This window comes from Chiloscyllium plagiosum, unplaced genomic scaffold, assembly GCF_037043375.1.
Source record: "Chiloscyllium plagiosum isolate Xiang-an unplaced genomic scaffold, Cpla_swu_hap1 HiC_scaffold_5, whole genome shotgun sequence".
NCBI classification, from domain to species: Eukaryota; Metazoa; Chordata; class Chondrichthyes; order Orectolobiformes; family Hemiscylliidae; genus Chiloscyllium; species Chiloscyllium plagiosum.
In genome coordinates, this window is record NW_028270143.1 from 89,614,626 (window position 1) to 89,635,120 (window position 20,495).

General features: G+C 39.0%; 1 protein-coding gene across 11 annotated transcripts in view; it reads left to right on the forward strand.

Moving 5' to 3' along the window:
• Positions 1-20,495, forward strand: part of myo3a (myosin IIIA) — a 433,748-nt gene that overhangs the window by 199,850 nt on the left and 213,403 nt on the right. For 10 of the 11 annotated variants that reach the window (XM_087987435.1, XM_087987437.1, XM_087987436.1 and 7 more), the window contains 3 exons: positions 1,263-1,418; positions 11,064-11,166; positions 12,163-12,279. In XM_087987435.1, coding sequence (XP_087843561.1) covers positions 1,263-1,418; positions 11,064-11,166; positions 12,163-12,279 — 376 coding nt within the window. Of the gene's footprint in view, positions 1-1,262; positions 1,419-11,063; positions 11,167-12,162; positions 12,280-13,075; positions 13,198-20,495 lie in introns of those variants that run through there. The other variant, XM_087987444.1, reaches the window with a different exon arrangement.

A 20,495-nucleotide genomic window follows, 5' to 3' on the forward strand; every position in this document is an offset into this window, starting at 1 on the left:
TGCACATTGGGGTAGTAGAGATAATGCAGAGCCTTTCCCCTTTGGAATGCTGATTGGGCTTTCAGTTGATGGACAATCTATAAACATTGTAGGATAGCTGGCACAAAGGTAAATGCTTCCAGAATACAAAGCTTTGCTGTGAGGTGAAAATTTTCCTGTGATAGATATCCACTTTCACTGTCCAATCTGCTTCTGAAAGATCCTACATTTTTTTTTAGATTAGATTAGATTACATTACAGAGTGGAAACAGGCCCTTCGGCCCAACAAGTCCACACCGACCCGCCGAAGCGCAACCCACCCATACCCCTATATTTACCCATTACCTAACACTATGGGCAATTTAGCATGGTCAATTCACCTGACCTGCACATCCTTGGATTTGTGGGAGGAAACCGGAGCACCCGGAGGAAACCCACGCAGACACGGGGAGAACGTGCAAACTCCACACAGTCAGTCGCCTGAGGCGGGAATTGAACCCAGGTCTCAGGCACTGTGAGGCAGCAGTGCTAACCACTGTGCCACCGTGCCGCCCACAAGTTAATTTCTACAAGTTAAAATGTTAAGGTCATAAGGAATAGGATCAGCGGTACATGATATAGTCCCTTGAGCCTGCTCCATCATTCAATAAGGTCAAGGCTGATTATTGGCCTCCATTTTCCCAACCATTTCCCATGACTCTTGATTCTTTAAGAGATCAGAGATCTGTCTATCTCAGTTGTTAGTATATCCATCCCGAATTGTACAGTAGCAAACAGACAATTATCATATTTATATGAAATTCCTCCATCAGCTGTTCAAATAGATAAAGGGGCTTTGCAACTCACAGTGAATTACAAACACACTCAAAAAGAGAATTGTAACAACGTCTCCATATAAAATATGGAATGCTGCTCTTTCTGCTGTTGAACATGTCTCTTTAAATAATTTATCAGTGAGCATAAAACAAATATCTGAAGCACTCTTAGATTAATATTCATCCACCATAATATCATCATGCATTTTAAGACAGTTATGTGCATAAATTCCTGTCATCCAAACTAGCTTTTAATAACGTTTGGTTTTTGCAATTTGACTGGCAGTGTGTGCTCTTTTGAAGGCTTTTAGGCATTCATTTATTACTACTACTAAAAAGCTGGAGACACTTAATAAATTAATAACAAAAAAAACACGGTGAAAGACAAACATTTGCTTTCCATAGAAGAGGTTAGGCTGGTTAAGGTGATTTTTAAAAAAACTCTCTTTACTACTTTTGTTAACACAGATGCCTCATTAAAGACTTTGAACACCGCCCGACTGTCTCCGACCTCCTGGAACATCCCTTTATCAGACAGATTCAAGGAAAAGAGAAGGCCCTGCAGAAACAACTCATGGAGCTCATAGACCTTCACCAACAAATGGGTGCCATTGAAAAGACAAGGTATTTAACACTTTTACAGGCTCCAAGAGAAATGCGTTCACTGATTCAGCATTCTGGTGGCAGATGAAGTTCAATGCAAAGATAGAGACAGTATGAAATGAAAGGTACAAGTCTAAAAGAACCTTTGAGTAGATGAGCATAAATCATTGAAAATCACTCTACAGATTGAGAGAAGGTTTACTAAAGTAGTTCAATCAAGCCATTCAAAAGGTAATTGGATTCTTATCTGAAAAAAAACAGGGTTATGGGTCCCATTGGAATAACACTCTGACGGTCAAACCCACTATTCTCAAAGCTGTCACAGAAATGAAAGACTCTATAGATGGAAGCAAAATTCCTCCATCTAGCTGTCTTTTTGATCCATGCCAGAATGCATAGACCACGTTTCTGTACTTAATAATAATTACTATTTATTAGAAGTAAATAGATTTTAGCTGTAAGTAAAGGATTATGAGCAGTCGGCATATAATGTCCTGGTTAAAACTCTTAATCTTATTAAAAACTCCCATTCGCACACAACATCAGAAAATAAAACATCGGTGTTATGGATGGAAGGAAAACTGGGAAAGCAATTCAGCGGTCTCTGTTCACAGGATCTGCTCAGATCATTCATATGCTGATCAGAATGCTGCCTCATGGTCTTCCTTCTCTAGATATTTTCATTGGTTTGCAGAGAGATCAAGTGACTATTGTGCATATCCAAACATGACATAATAATTAACAGTCATAGCTGACAGCAATTTCTGAAGGAAAAATGAGCATGTTTTCTTTCGGCTTAAAGTGGGTTTTACTGCAAAGAACAGGGACAACTCTTCAACTAGTGGAGACATGATTCTCCATCTCACCTCTAAATTCCAGACCCACAGCCTCTTCCATCCCCATGCTGGGGTCTGCCAGGCAGGCACATCCCAAACTCCTGGATTTATTGGAAATCAAGTCTCCTCCATTTTTGTTCTGGAGTTGCATGAAGTCCCCCTAATGGCTACTCCATGGTTCTGGCACAGATAAGAAGATGGAGATGCCAACCATATGTATTTGTTGGTAGGATTCTTGAAATAACTTCACAGAGGCTGGTATCCTGTCACTAAGTCATCCTTTATTTATACATGGAGAGCCCTAGACACTGATCCAGCTCCCTCAGAACCAACTCCCAAACTGAACTGAACCTCTGACACTCCTGTTCTTATCTGTCAGCTAGGGCTCCCTAATTAGACCAGGTTAACAGCCCCAGTCAGGGAACTCATATTTTCTGAGGTCCACCTGGCTAATCTCATTGCAATCTCAATACATCTAGAGAAGGACATTCTCCCTGATCGGGACATAGTCTAATTCAAAATCAATTACCACACACTCACATTCACACACTCACACAGTCACACACAGGTGCACACATACGCAAACAGACAGACAGACAGACACACCAACACATACATACACAATGACAGACACACGCGCGCGCACACTGACACACCGACACACACTGACTTACATCGATACAACAACACACAGACACAGATACATAAACACACACAGACAGACAGACAGACAGACAGACACACACACACACACACACACAAGCACACACCCACCTCACTATGGAAAAGCCAGGCTTTGACTCTTACACTGATGATGGAATTTACTTTCTGGGTTGGGAGGAGTGCAGAGTACCTATCCCCATAAAATCCAGCCCAATATGTTAATGATAAGGATGAGAAAAGAATGCTTAATAACCATCCAAGGAGTATTCATACCAGAAATATTAGCCATGCACACAAACACATTGACACAATAACGTTCAATAATATTAACTAACACTAGTTAAACATCTCTACATCCTATTTGAGAAAGGATGCTAATGTATTTAATTGGATAACAATTTCATTAAAATGGCAAGCATTAGAATTTCAAATGCATTTAAATTGAAAATCACAGAAATTTCATGCGAATTAATTAAGTCTTTGTTTACTGTTCTCACACAGCATAAGTTTAGCCTTTAAGCTGCAGGAATTGTAAAATGTTCTGTTTAAAATACTTTATGACACATTTCCAGCAGGGGTGAGACTTATGTCTTGATCTTCTGGCCAAGGGATAGTGTCACTATCACTATACCGCAAGAGCTTTGAATACTGCCTGTGTAAACATACGTTTTTAAGCTTTTGGATGGTTTGCAGCCTTTCAAGGAGGCTAGCTTTAACTTAAATCTTGCTAGTGTTTTTTTACTCGTGGGATCAGACATTCAGATACATCATACTGGCCAAGGTCAGTACAATATTAGGCAATCTGGATATCATCCTGGCCTGCTGATATTTCTGGGGTGGGTGGGGTAAGAAGCTAGAATTTCTTGTATCAGCGGAAGATCCTCTGTGGGTAACTTCACAAAATATCATTGATAACCTTCCCTGGCCTGTTTTTGGAATAATCCTTTTAAAAGCCACTAGCTGGGTTGCTCAACATAGGAATCATGGGGAAGCGAAGTAAAAGTATTAGTTGAAAAGTGTGCACATTCCATTATTACTCCTGAAATTGCAACTCAACATCCTTACTGCATCATTCATGGATGAATTGGTTTAATTGAATTTGTTAAATATGGAAATGTTGATAATCACATAATTTACAATTTTCATGAGTCATGTGCCTCTATTTGGAGGGGTCAGTGATACATTGCTGATCACGTAATTGAGATTCTGATAATATGCTGTTTTGCTTAAGACACTGATTGAAACAAGTGCTTAGGCTGATGCCTCTCTTGCTCCCAGGTAATAAGCTTTGCAAAGGTTCAGGACCCAGCTGTCTCTACCTAAATATATTTCAATTTATTTTTAATTGGCATCACTAACAGAATAGCTTCCTTGAAATTAAAAGTCAGGAAAGAAAATAATTGGAGGTACATTGCACTAAGGAAGGGACCAGTTCTTAAATTTGCTTTTGTGTTTTACTAGTGATTGGTTAATCATTTTAATATTTGAATTTTAAAGTATAGCATATTTTAAACACATTATTAAGTGAAGCAACGGTATGTTAAATGTGCAAATGATATAGGTATAAAACAAATTAAAATCATTAAACACAAACAGGAAAGCTCAGCATGATGTTGTAGATCTGTCTGCTGCAGAGCAAGTGACAGGTTAATATTTTGAGTATATATACCCTTCACCAAAACTGAAAAGGTAAACATAGTCAAGCAGATGGAAGAAAGAAAACAAGAAGTGAGTAAACATGTGGATTGTGTAGGAAGCTCCACTCATCGAATAATTATCATAGTGAAATTAAGGTCCCTGGGGTCTAAGACAAACCCATAACATGGAGTCATCTGTTCAGTGACAGCATGTGAACAAAAGACAATGTTATTGCTCAGGCACATTCCCTAAAGTCTGGGACTACCCAGGTACATCCCTCCATCCAAGCCAAATAATCAAGATAAGCTTAACATCAAAACATATGATTTGCTCTCTTTACCCAGCTGCTTGTAAATGGTCAAATATTATAGAACGTAGTTACCATGTGATTTGGAGAGGGGGCCTGAGTTTGCAGGTGTGTCCATTGAGCATGGACTGTGACAGGAGGAAAGCAAAGTTAGAGCAGGAACAGAAGCTACTTGTGAGCAGGGGAGGCATCTATTTACATATTGTTCCATAACTTCTGTCTGCCTAATGATGAGCAAAGACATGTGAGCTTTCACATGGTGGAAGAGGCCCAGCACTCCTTCCTTGAGCTAGAAGGTAAACAGATGAATAAGTTACCACCATATGGGGTTCACAACAGCAGTGCCAGGCCATGACCTGACTATACAGAAAGAAGGTATGTTTGCAATCCTGGTAAATCCAAGACCAAGTTAATTGCACTGATGAGATCAGGGGATTTTGTCTCTGTTGGCTGGGCTATCATTGTTGCCATCCCTAATTGTACTTCAGAAAGTGGTGGTATGATGAACTAAATTTTTGATCTATTGCAGTTCAAATGATGTAGGGAATAGATAATGGAAAAAGTGGTGAATGGTAAGTGGCTTGAGGAAGAACTTGCAACCGATGGTTACAACATGTTTCTGTTGTCCTTGTCCTTATTGATAGTAGTGGTCATGGGTTTGGAGGACTGTCAAAGGACACTGAATTTCTACAATGTATCATGTCAATAAAACACATTTCTGTTACTCTGTGTCGATGATGCAGGCTGTGAATATTTGTGGGTGTGGTGCCAATTGAGCGGGCTGCTTTGGCCTGGATGGTATCTAGTTTCTTGAGTATTGTTGAAGGTGCAATCCTCCAGGCAAGTGGGGAGTATTCCCTCACACCCATGACTTTCACTATGTAGATGATGGACAGGCTTTATGGAGTCAGTAAGTGAATTATTCACTGGAGGATTCCTAACTCCTGGCCTGCTTTGATAAACACAGTATTAATGTGGTGAGCCCAGTTCAGTTACTGGTCAATTGCAAACTCCAGGATGTTGATAGTGGGGTATTCAGTGATGGTTATACTATTGAATGTCAGTGGGTGATAGTTAGATTCTCTTTTTGAAGATGGTCATGGTGTGGCAATTATACGGCATGAATGTTACTTGTTGCTTGTCAACCAAAGCCTGGATATTGCTCAAGTTTGGCTGGTTTTGGATATGGACTGCTTCAATGTCTGAGGAGTTGTGAATGATGCTGAATATTATGCAATCATTAACAAACATGCACAATCTGACCTTATGATGAAGAGAAGATGGTGAACACTGTTGGCCAAGAACACGAACATGAGGGCTTCCTGCACCCTTTAAGGGTGCTGCTGTCCAAAATACTCCTAGTGGCCTGACATAAACAGGTGTAACAGAAACCCCTGTGACCAGAACCTGAGTTTGGTATGCTCTTATAGGAATGGCAAGGCTTTAGCTCCTGTTACATTCTTTCATGAGGATGCTAGTCTTTCCCACGTAAGTTGGCATTTTGGATGTGGGAAGCATAAAATGATAATGGAGGGATCAGCATCCATACATTACCAGCCCCTAGGGAGCAACGGTATAAGGATTGGTTTCCCATTTCTACTGCATAAGAAATCCAGTTCAGAGCAATCATCCCCAGCATCTTGTATATGCCCCTTAGATGCTTGGTAAGACGATACATTGTGAAGATGGAGAACCTTTGTGCAAGTTGGTTGCTATGTTTCATGTGATAAAGCTTTGAAAGCTGTTCATGTCTGTCAAGTATTTTAGCTTGTGTTGGTGTTGTGACAGGCACTGTACTACTGCTACCTGAAAACCCCCTGGAATGGCTGGTCTTAAGTATGGTCTTTGTTTGACTTTTGCTAGATTTACAGTTAGACCCTGCAGGAGCCTGAATATTTAATTTCATAATTTAAGAGTTGTTTTCAAAGCGCAAGCATTCTCCAGCAACATGAGATGCAAATATTTCTCTTTTCACAGTCAGCCAAGAGTGACTTGCATCTAATGAGTCTCTTGACTACATTATCACTAACAGTATTTGTCATTAGAAAATGACATGGTTCTCTTGTGATTCATATGAAAATTCTAATATATAGTGTAGCTACATAATGAAAGCTAAAATGGAAAAATAGTCACTAGTTTGGTTCCACTTATTACTTCACAACACTTAGATTATTTCAAGCCCAGTGTAAGATTGCACATGGAAGTCTTGCGTTTCTGATGCTTAGTTTTAAAAAAATTCATAGTTAGGTGAAGGCTTAGTGGTATTATCGCTAAACTATTAATCTAGAGACTCAGATAATATTCTGGGGACCTGGGTTTGAATCCCACCATGGCAAGTAGTGGAATTTGAATCCAATGATAATCTGGAAATAAAGTCTAATGATGGTCTGAAACCATGCTGATTGTCATGAAAAACTCATCTAGTTCACCAATATCCTTTGGGGAAGGCAATGCCCATCCTTACCTGGTTTGGCCTACACATGACTCCAGGCCCACACCAGTATGGTTGACTCTTAACTGTCCTCTCGGCAATTAGGGATGGGCAATAAAGGCTAATCCAGCCAGTGGCACCCATTAAGGAATAAGAAACGGGACAGAATTTTCATCCCAATAATGGACAGGTGCTGGTGAGCAATTTTCCACTACTAACCATTGGCCAGCTGGCCAAGTTATAAGTGCCATCACTCCTTCAAGGCATTTTTCTAGAGGTGGGATCGGGGCAGAAAGGCATGTGGAGGTAAACAACTAAAGCACATTAAGTACCAATGAAGGCCAACTACCAGAGAATGACTGGAATTCTCTGACTTCTGGCTCACCCAGTTGCCTTGAGCTATCCATTTGTGAGTACAGATTCTGAGTTTGATAAGGGATGCCCTAAATCATGAAGCATTTAGATAGCACAATGAAAGAGAAATTGTTGACAATGATTGAAGGATTGATAACCACAGTTTAAAGGTGAATTATAAAAGAACCAGAGCAGCCAGGAAAAAAATATTTTCATGCATCCAGTGGTTAGAAATATGAATGCATTAACTAATGGTTTTGTAGTCACAGTCTTGAAAATGGAATTGAATAAATAGGAGTTGCAGATAAATGGGATAATGAAGAAGGCATTTGGTATGTTTGCTTTATTGGTCAGTGCATTGAATATAGGAGTTGGGAGGTCATGTTCCAAATGTATAAGACATTGGTTAGGCCACTTTTGGAATACTGCATTTAATTCTGGTGTAGGAAAGGTGTTGTTAAACATGAAACGGTTCAGAAAGAATTTACAAGGATGTTGTCAGGATTAGAGGGTTTGACCAAAAGGGAGAGGCGGAATGCACTAGGGTTGTTTTCCCTGGAGCATCAGAGGCTGAGGGATGACCTTGTAGAGGTTTGTAAAATCATGAGGGACATGAATAGGCTGAATAACCAAGGTGTTTTCCCCAGGGTCGGGGAGTCCAAAACTAGAGAGCAAAGGTTTAAGATGAGAAAGGAAAGATTTTAAAGGGTCCTAAGGAGTAACGTTTTCACACAGACAGTGGTGCGTGTATGGAATGAACTGCCAGAGGCTGGCACAATGACAACATTTAGAAGGCATCTGAATGGGTATATGAACAGGAAAAGTTTAGAGGAATATGGGCCAAATGCGAGAAAATGGGAGTATAATACTTTAGGATATCTGGTTGGCATGGTTGAGTTGTACTGAAGAGTCTGTTTCCATGCTGTACATCTCTATGACATTATGACTGTCTTTGAAGGAGAAGAATATTGGGAGAAAAGGGAGTTTGAGGAAAGAACAGGCTAGCTGGATGAAATAGTTTGATGCAACATTCCGTGATGTATGGCTTTATGTTCTTTTGATTCTGCTGTCATGGCCCTGCATTCTAGAATTCTCTTCTTGAAAACTTCCACTTTTTTAGACCTCTCCTCATCTTCAAACATATTTTTATAATTATCATTGTAACTGTTAATCACAATAGATTAGTTCATCTGCATCAGTAGAGAGGAGATAAAATGGTACTTGTTTCATTATCAGTATATTTTGAGAAAGTCATGCCTTATTTTGTACAAATAAGCTTTTTCTTCATGGCTTAACACCTTTTAGAAGTAACTGGTATTGTATTCTCTTTCTAAGAATGCCTGCATATTAATGTTAAGATATGGCACTGCCACTATATTTCACCACTAACCCCAGAGCAATACAATAACCCAAGCTCAAAATAAAAACTAAGTAGAATACTGACTTAAACTTGCACTGCACTACTGTCAGCCCTCCCCATTAAATTATAGGAAAAGGTCCAGGTCAATCTATTAATGAACCTGATTGTCACATTGTAAAACAATAATGGAATTGTTACTTGAACGTAGCAATCAATCTTCATCAATTTATCAGCAATCAGTTCAGATACAATATGAACCTATGGTGTATAGTTTATTGACTCAAAGTCATATTTTGTCCTCAGCATGCTGTGGATACCACATGGCCAAAAGTGCAGGTTAGAAGCTGGGAATTCTATGGCTACCAACCCACTACTTGATTTCTCAATACTTGTCAATTGTCTATAGGCACAAATGTGGCATCTGATGTTATAGTCTCCACTTGCCCTGGATGTATGGTGCTCAGAAAAATAAAATGAAAGCAGTATTAGGATATTTGGACCATTGGATCTGCTCTATCATTCAATGAGATAACGCATCATGACTCACTGGGACAACACACTGGAAATCAAACCTTGTTATTCCCAGACTTGATATAAAAGTTAAAGGTGTATTTTAAAAACACACAGACCCAGGTTAAGAGAAAACTAGGACCAGGTTTCCATATTTAATAAGAATTACTATTTATTACAAGTAATTCACCTCTAGCTATAGGTAAACAATTATGAACTGTCAGCATTTGACTGTACTAACGACAATTCTCAGCATTTATAAACACACTTACACACAGACAGATACAGAGAGGGAAAAGAAATGGATGTTATGGGGAGTGAAAGCAATTCAGTTGTTCCCTCTTCACTAGATCTTCTGTGATGATTTTTGTGCTGATTAGAGCATGTCTTCTCTGTTAATTTGTTTATGTTGTTTTAAATGTTATATACATTTCAGTAAAGAGCCATTAATTTTACCTTTCTACCAGTCTTCTCTCTTGGATGCTATTTGCTGTTTATTTTTGTCTGTACACTCTGTCCCTTCCTGTCCTACTCCGGCTATCATTATCTAAATAGCTGCCCTGCAATGCTACCACTTCTTTTTAATTTATCTTTCTCCGGAATCCTACCATTCCCCATTTATGTAGTTTAAAGACTTCTTTACAATCTAGCTTTTTTTTTTATTTGCCAGGATCCTGGTCCCAGCACAGATCAAGTGAAGCCCATCCCTGTAGAAGATGTTCCTTCTACCCTAATTCTGGTGCCAGTGCTTCATGAACTGAAATCCATTCCTCTTACATCTATCTTTGAGCCACATATTTAACTCCTTGACTTTATTTACCTTATGCCAGTCGTCTGTGGTATAGATAGTAATCCCAAGATTACCACCTTGGAGGTTCTGCTTGTTAATTTGCCTGCTAGTATTCAAATTCTTTCAGTAGAACATCTTTGTAGACCTGTCATTGTCATTAGTGCCTACGTGGATGACAACAGCTGGATACTCTTGGGGCAAAGCAGTCTACTTAATTTGGATTACATTTACCATTTTATACATTCACTCTCTCTCTCTCACCAATACAGCGTGGCAGCAGAATATATCATATAGAGGGTGCACTCCAGCATCCTTCAAGAGCAACGTCCAATTCAATAACCTCTGCTATCTAAAAGGACAGCAGAAACATGTACTACTCGCTTCACGTATCCCTTCGAGCTAAAATCATTCTGTTTTGGAACTAGATTATTGTTCTTTCACCGTTACTAGATCAAAAACGCAGAGTTCCCTTTACAGCATTGTGGCTATACATACAACATTTGGATAGCAGCAGTTCGAGAGATACTTCTTCACCTCTTTCTGAAGGGTCAAGGGTAGACAACAAACTCTGGCCTTGCCAGTGATCCTAACATTCTATGAAAGATTAGAATCAAATGTAATGTATCATCTTATTCATTTATTGAATCCCAAAACAGATTGCTTGTACAGAAAGTACGCATGTTGTTCTTAAAGAAATTGGTTTATTGGTTGATATGGATTGGTTCATGATGTTCATTTCTGATGTCACAAATCTAATTTTTAACATCTTATTTGTAGGCATGAACGTATCCACACAAAGAAGGGCCAAGGCATGAAGAGTAACCCCATTTCAAATCTGGTTAATACAGATGATCTTGCCACACTTGAAGTGTTAGATGAAGTAAGACAATGATAATTAATTTACTACTGTTTATTCCAATGGTCCCATGCTTCATTCAGAAGTAATCAATCACTGGCATGATATCAAAGATTCTTTGGAAAATAGCATGTTAAATAAATCAAAATCAAGAAGTGTATAATCTATGAACAAATTTTGTGATTGAATCTTAGGAGTGGATTTGTAGGGACAAAAATTTAAAATGTTAAAAGATCTTGGGTTGGACCGAAGGGTCTGTTTTCTTGCTGTACATCTCTATGACTCTATCTCAAATCCACATGCACCCACCACTTGCAGATTTAATGAAACTAACCTGCTCCCCAGAAATGGATCACATAATGAAATATATTAATGGGACTGTTCACCCTAGGTTTGCCTGTCTTGCAGCTTCAATGCTGACTAGTTCCCAGACCCTGGGTAACCAGCTAAAGTGGATTCCGACCAACTGCAGCAAAACATTATGTGTTTTTCCATCACTTCTTGTGGAGAAAGAAAAGTAGGTGAGCTTCCACACTCAAGCTTCAACTAATTCCCATTGCCCCAACAATCCATCACCGACCATGCCAAATTTTTCCCACGATTGTTAACACCCTCCTTCATAATTGCTGATCATCTCATCGCCTGTGTCATACACCAATCTCGTCCAACAGAATCACCCCCACAGTGATCATCCCAGACTCTCAGACTGCTGTAACCAATCCCGTCTCACAGTTTCTGTCAAAAACAGCAGGAAATGTTCCTGGCCTCTGGGCTGTATCCTCATCTGCAGTGCTCCCAACTGGACAGGGGGCCAAGTCTATTAATCAGGCTGGCCTCTGGACAGCGAATCTGCCAAAAAGAACATCACTGGAGTAAAAACTGCTAAAACTTTACAGTGTTCTCCAGAACCAGACTCTTCTGGTCTGGTTTGAAAATCTTGCTCAAGTGAATATCAGGTTTTTAATTTCATAGCAACCCAATTACATATTTGTACTATTATTATTTATTGTGTCTTGACAGAATACAGTCACTGAGCAGCTGCAAAAGCGGTACAGTGAGGAACAGATATATACCTATGTTGGAGACATCCTCATCGCTGTTAATCCATTCCAGAAACTCAACATCTATTCCACAGAGGTTAGCATCTAATCATTGTAACTGTTCAGTTTATCAACTCACTTTGATTATAATTCAGAACTGAACTAAATCTCACAGTTTCCACAATAACTTGATGCAACAATTTGTTCTGAAAAGATATCTATTTAACAAAAGCAATATTTTTGGAAGAGTCATTAATGAAAATGAATATTTATGCAATTTGAAGACTATTTTTTACTAGTTGGTTCATTTAAGAAGCTGTGAACTGCATTTTAAAAACAGATGGCACCTTTCTTCTTGATATATTCACCAAAAAAGAACATCAACTCCTCATTCTGTTTCAAAGGCTTCAAACCCACAATAGAATATGATAATTTAAAGAATATGACAGGAGTACAATTGATTTGTTTTTCTTTCTAAGTTAATAAAATTTGATACATCATCGTAGATTGAAGAGACAGGCATGCAATTCCTTCTGAATTTCCAAATTTAAATTGCTGTTATTTTGCTACTCACATAATCCATTAGTCATCATTGGAAACATCTTTTAAATGATCAGCTTCGCAGTATGTTCAGCTCAACTTCCCAGGGTACTTACATTTTTGATTAATTTTACTTAGAGTTGATGCAGATTCCAATCCTTTTTTTTGTTTATTTGTTGCAGATTTACACATTCTCTCTGTTGATAGATGTGTTATACAGCCACAAAGAATTGAATTTAGAATTGAAATTGAAAATGATCATTATCACATGTGGCTAGGGTTAACATTATACTGATGGATAGCTTGGTATTCTTAATCACTGAATATTATCTTTTTTCTTGCTGGAACCTCAGGCTGTATTTAAGAGCTCAACTGGAAAAGCAAAGGTAAATAAGCCTGGAATTGATGTAGGGTGGAAGAAAGGAGAAGAATTGTCTCTTTACTGATGAAGAAGCAGCATTGGTCGCATTTATGGGATACCTCCCAGCTGAGCATGTTGTCCCTCTGGAGAAGTGATGAGCAAGTAATGGGGGGGATAAAGTGAAGCTGTAATAAATATTGCCCTATCACCCATGATGATTTATCATGCAGTTTAACATTCCGTTATCACTGAGCATTTGCCAAAACAAAACATTGGCAATGGACCAAAAGATAACTGAAGATTTTTTTCTGATTATAGAAGTCCCTGGTTTTTGATTCTTGAAGGTGCAAATGTACTTTCAGCAAAACTTCGACAATTATTGTTTTAAGTGGTGAACACCAAACTGGGGCTGATAGCCCAACCACCTGATTCGTATTCTGCAACAATTTACAAATGTTTCATAGTTATTGGCAAATGAACTGCAACATAAACAAGTGAAGAGTGTACAGAGTAGAGCATGCTGTGTTAAATCAACATTATTACAATTCTGCTGCTACACAATGAGGCTTTTACCTGGTTGACTTGATGGTCTGCAACTACAAGGCTGAAAAATACCCTGTAATTCAGAGTTCCCATGTTATTGAGGAATTATTAGGCCAAACCATACCTGAAGATTTTGTCTTAAAACTCTAGTCCCATTTTGCCAACCGTGAAAAATTCCACCACAGTGGCTGGGACAATCCACAACATTTTTAAAAAATCAATAACATTCAAAATGAAACAAGTCAAAATAGTTTGAAAAGAAAAAAGATTTTCTTATCTCTCAATGGTAAGACTGGATAGTTTCACATTACTTGTGTTACACAGGATTGACAAAGTGCTGGTTAATCATTTTTATATCAGCCTCATTTTTGGATTTGGTGGGTAAACTGAAAGAGAGTTGCCCTTCCAACTGCCTACCTTCTCTATTTATCCAGTAAGGGACCATTGCTAACATTCACATTGAGTAACTTGCACCAATGGCTATGCTCTTTCATTGCCAACAAATCTTGGGTTGGCACTTGAACACAATTTGAGGAGCTGGATGTAGGGGTACTGATTCATAAATCACTAAAATTAGCAACTTAAGTTTATAACGTCAGCAAAGTAAGTAAAGGTATTGATTTCTAGAAGGAAAGAAGTGAAAAGTTGAGAAATTATGGGACATATTATATTAGTTGGTCCACACTGGTGGTAAAGTTGTGGCCTCCATAATGTAGAAAGGAAATAGAGATATTAGAAAAGATGAAGAAAAGAAAATAGAACATGGAACTGTACAGCACAGAACAGGCCTTTCAGTCCTCGATGTTGTGCCGACCTTTTATCCTACTCTAAGAGCAAACTAACCTACATACACTATATTTTACTTTCATACATGTGCCTATCGAAGAGTCGCTTAAAAGTCCCTCATCTATCTGATTTTACTATCATTGTTGGCAGTGCATTCCATGTATTCACCACACTCTGTCTAAAGAACCTACCTCTGATATCTCCCCTAAACCTTCCTCCAGTCAGGTTAAAATTATGCGTCCTCATGATAGCCATTCCCACCCTGAGATAAAGTCTCTAATGATTCACTCTATCTATGCCTTTCATCATCTCGTACACCTCTCATCCTTCTTTGCTCCACTGAGAAAAGTCCTAACTTTTTTTCATAAGACATGTCCTCCAGTCCAGGCAGCATCCTGGTAAATCTCCTCTGCATCCCCTCTAAAGCTTCCACATCCTTCCTATAATGAGACAACCAGAACTGAACACAATATTCCAAGTGTGGTCTAACCAGGGCTTTATAGACCTGCAGCATAACTTCGCTGCTCTTTAACTCAGTCCCCCTGCTAATAAAAGCCGACAGAAGATATGCCCTCTTAAGAACCCTATTAACTTGAGGGATCTATGTACATGGACCCCAAGATCCCACTGTTTCTCCACACTGCCAAGAATCTTGCCTTTAACCTGTAACCTGCATTCAAATTTGACTTTCCGAAGTGAATCACTTTGCACTTTTCCAGGTTGAACTTCATCTGCCACTTTTCAGCCCAGTTCTGCATTCTGTCAATGTCCTGTTGCAACCAACAACAACCCTCCACACGATACACCACTCCATCAACCTTTGTGCCATTGGCAAACTTACTAATCTAACCTTCCACTTCCTCACCCAAGTCATTTATACAAATCACAAAGAGCAGAGGTCCCAGAACTGATCTCTGCGGAACACCACTGGTCACCGAGCTCCAGGCTGAATACTTTCCATCTACTACCACCCTCTGTCTTCTATGGGCAGCTAATTCTGTATTCAGACAGTCAGATTTCCTTCTATTCCATATGTCCTTTCAGAAAAGACTTTCAGAACTTATAATAGAACTCAAATATATTCTGATAAAGATCCTGAAAATTCTGAAGAAATGTCTTTGAGTAGGTGTAAAGATATTGGCTATGAAAAGTGGCACCATGACATCAGTTTCTATGTTATGCCTCTCAAATGTGTCCACAGATGTTTGATCCTTGTCAGACTGGAGACTATTTTGGAGATAGAGTTTATGAACCAGAAAGGTGCAAAACATGGCATTAGTCAGGTCAAGACATTAATCAGAGTGAATTGTTGAATTGGTACCAGTGCTGCCACTTTACAACTCAGTGCCTCAGGTAACACTCATCATGAACCTCTCATAGCTAAATACACATTCAAAAGAAGGATTATAGAGGTGTGTGTGGTTTCTAGAGTTTTTTGAAAGTTGTTGATGCTTGCAGGGAGTGTTTTGGCACTTGCTGAAGGACTTGGTCCTGTCTTTTAGAAACATCGACAAAATACTTGCTCCCAGACATCAGCACCATCGTATAGATTTCCCTTCAACTACAGCATGACAGGAGAATGAACAGAACTGAGAAGCTGGTGGAAGAGGAAGGAGAGGACTATGTGAAGGGACTCATCAGGAGGCCAGGTCAGCTCGGAGGATTCAGGGGATAAAGTGCAATGTATTAGATCTCTCCACTTCCTAAGGACTCCATCACAGAAATTATGATTAAAGAGAAGGAGGAAGAGAAGGAATATGACAAATGGAGGAGGCAAGCAGTGCAGTCCTGTTCTAGCTAGGCTGTCCATGAATCATCTGACTGTGATAACAGTCATCACAGAGCCAAATTTCCATTCACCGACACTTTACTTTCCCTCTGTTACTTACCATCAAACTGTCCTCTTGGCCACATGAAAATATTAAAGCCATCATGAAACAAACATTTAAGCTAAATTTATAAATAAACATGCATGAAAGCATGTTTGTTTTGCATATGACTTTTCCTGTTCCAGTGCTCTTATACAATATCACTTGTGTAGCATGGCTGCTGGAAAATTGGGGACATACAATGGAGGAGAACACAGATGGCTTTGCAAAGCAACCTTGAGCAGCTCTAGCTTTTTTAGGCCAGCCTTCAGACTGCACCAGCACTGCATGGGTGACAACATTCCAGTTGGCAGGCAATAGTCAGAACACTCACAGAGTGGCACTGATGGGAGGAGCTGTCAATTTCAGAGAAGAAGCTAGTCCCACTCCCACCAATTAGTGATTCAGCAATGTCAGTAATGTCAGCGGTGTTCTGGAGCATAGATTACTGAACCACTGTGATAACTTGAAAGAACTGCTAGTTCTTTAAATATCAGTGCAATTATGATGAGAGCACCTTGAGCCTCCATGCCTTTAGTTTGAGCCTATACTGCAGTGGCCACACATCAAGTGGATTCTACTTATGTCAGAATGAAAACTGAGACATTTGCCATCAGAAGTTGCACCATGGTTAGGTTCACAACCATTCTTAGGGAATGAGTCACTATATTCATATTGAGAAAGATGGAGTCCAAGCTTTCTATGCTTCTTGAAATTAGCTAGTAGGTCTTTCACTACACCAGGCATTTCACTGTACATCATCAACAGCTGGTCAAACCTTCAAAGTGCTCAACTGAACAACAGTGCCAGTATGCTACCTCACACTCTGGTGAGTTGCCATCTATTCTTTTTCCCTGCTGTGTCTGCAATGTCTCACTATGTGCAGATTCTGTCTAATGCTATTCTAAAAAGTCAGCTCAGTGTTAATATTTCAGCTATGAGTATGAGAAGAAGTGTTGTTTCTTCTTTATCACAGTTTTCTCATTCTTGCATTGCTTGCTGTTCCACCACTACTGCTACCACCACTACAAATGGACATTAGTTTTTGGTTATCTGAAATAAGACAGGCAGGAGAATGCAGTTGGGAAGCAAATGATATACGTTTGCATTGCCTAAATCAAAAGAATTGTGAATCAGGGGTAAAGCATGTGAGAAGGAGGATTTGTAATGAGAATACTGTCATCTTTCAGGCCCAAACAAACCCACAGCTCTCTCCTCAACAGGACTGAGAAGGAGCAGTAAGCATGGTATAATGTCTTTGGGTGATGTGACTGTCATGTTTGAACAGCTGTTAATGTGTGCAAGCTGCAAAACATGGGTGTGGAGTTTGCAGTGGTAGTGTGTGAGAGTGAAACAAACAACTGAATACCAGATATCGGCTCTGATTGATAGAAATTGGTGACAAGTGCTGAGAGTTTGGCACATTGAGCAGTATGTGAGGCTAGTGATAAAGCTAATGGAGTATAGCATTCAAAGATATATTCATTAACTTTGATCATTCATGTCATATCAGTAAACTTGTTGCATCATTGCATCCAGGCCTCTAGTATTTGACACCTGACATTGACCAGCACAATTATCTGTTACCATTGTCTTTATATTATTTTGTCTGGAAAGCCGCCATGATCTGTAAATGATGCAATCATTTAAATTGGCATGCAACATAAAATATGGTAATGCTGCATTGCGATCCTTAAGTCATTAAATCCAGAAGTAAAGTTAAGATCAAACCTCTTTATCCATTGAGTGGTCAGAATTGACCACAAAAGTTGACTAAAGTAGGTGCAATTAAGGGGAAGTTAGATCAACAATCAATTAAGCAAGGAATTGAAGGATATATTACTGTGCTGCGATGAAATGGGAAGGAGATGTATGGAGCAGAAGCAGCAGCACCTTGGGGTGAATGGTCTGATTCTATGCAATACTTACTTTGCGCTACGTCAGGGCAACCAGAGCAATTTGTCAATTTCTAGTAACTTTAAAAAACTGTTTGACAAAAGAAGGCCAAACTTCTTTGAAAGGCATTCTATCAGCTCTCAATGTTTTGGAAATCCTTTGTCAGAGATTATCGTCTCTTATTGCTGATTTGTCAGAAGATGAGAAATCTATTGAGCCTAATCTGAGGCAACTAGCTGGTTATCTTCATCATCTGAAAGCTGTGTGGAAAATGGTAGAAAAAGAATGAGGTATGAAATCAGACCAGTTGTTGTTATGGTCATTAGTTTACTCCAGGAACAAATAGAACATATTGAAGCACAGACATCACTGATTTGCTCAATTCCTCAATTGCTTCATCCACTGAGCATGTACAGAGTTAGTGAAAGATTAGCCAATGCACCTGAGTTGAAAGGAAGTATTGTATTGCAATCTTCCAACTTAAGTTATATTCATTTATCAATGAATGCACTGAGAAACAATGAGTTAGCTACAGGCATTCAAAAATCTTACAATGTCTTTTAGTGCTGCCATGATTACAAGACTGTATTTCTTTGTGTTTTGAAGATCTTTCTTTCTATTTTACCACCTGCAGTTCTGATTTTATGTTAACTAGAATTTTGACTTCTCGCAAGGTTCAAAATCATCTGCGTGCTCATCCTTTTAATTCATCAATTAACATATTTGGATCAAACTCTAATTTAATGCTTTCTAAATCTGATACTTCTTGATCTGTAAAGTTTAGCTCGCACTCTCTTAACCCACTGTGTCATCTTAAAGGAACAGGAGTAATAATGTTTGTCCATCACTGTGAGGATATTCATTCAATTGGTGTTGAAATTTTAAAAAACATTGATGTTCTGCTGACATTTCAAAATATGATCTAGAAAGAACATTTCCAAAACATAAAATGCTGAACCTTTTGATTATTGATCCTAAATTCTTACTGAGGTAGCGAACATAAATTTTCTAATGAAACAAAATGGAACTAAAATGTCAGCTTAAATATAAGGGCAAGTAGAGGGGAGAGATTGAGCCAACACTAGGGCTAAATATTTTTTCAAGAAGGAACAATAATCTCATGCACAAGAAAAAAGCTTCCAATTAGCTCAAAGCCCTTTTTCCCTTATTAGTGAAGCCCAATATTTTTCACTATAGATTCTAAATGATATCCATTTGTAAAAGCATCTGACACTTGCTTATTGTGGTTAATATTGTTTGGGTATTTAGCCCGATGATAGACAGGCGAAGCTTCAAATTTTCCACCATTAATCTTACAGGGTGTTGCAAAATCTATGACTCCCCAAGAAAATGTTATGCCAAATGTGGCTGCTTCACATAAACACATTATTGTTTTGTTAAAAACATGAAAGCAACAATGTGTTTTTTTGTCATTAGATGTGGGTGAATTGGCTCGGTCAGCATTTATTGTTCATCCCTCATTGCCCTGGAGAACATAATCATGAGTTGCCTCCTTGAACCACCACAGTCCTTAAGGTGTGAGGATACCCACAGCTATAGGTATCAAAGGGAGTTGCAGGAATTTGACCTGGCAACAGTGGAGGAACGGCGATCCATTGTTCCCGACTCAGAGTGGTGTGCGATTGTGTCAGCCCATGGTGCAGAAGGTTAGAATATATCTTCAAAAACAGATCTACATCAGTGATGTTGATGCAAAAATGCTGGGATTTTATTCACTGCCCATTAAATTTAAAACATTGGGCACAGTCTCAGGGGATAGCGGCCAATCACTTGGGACAGAGATGAGAAATGATTAAGTCAGAGAAATGAGAATCTATGAAATTCTCTTTCCCAAAACTTCATGAATGTTCCACCAATGAATCCACCTAAAACTGGAATAGACAGATTTTCACTCCATCATGGGAATCAAGGGAAAGGGGAAGAGGACATGAAAGATCAGCCAAAGTCCTATTAAATAGACTCAAAGGTCAGCATGGTTTACCTTCTCCCATTTCCCATGGAGCACCATGTGGTTATCTGGGCTGGAGAAATTACAGCCTTTGTATTCTCAGGCACTAACATAATAAACAAGACTCCAATTTCACAGTTGCAATTATGCCCATTTTGAAATTTATGTGCCTGCTAATTTTGATGCTCAGGTCTCAATTACTTGATTCAAATAAAAAACCTTGGTGAAAAGTGAAGCGGTCATGTATTAACCACAAATATCTTTTGAAAATGATTTTGCCGGCATTACTGACTATCTCCTTGATAAGGAAATAGGAGCTGTTGTACTGTGTTAGATTGACAAATGATTCC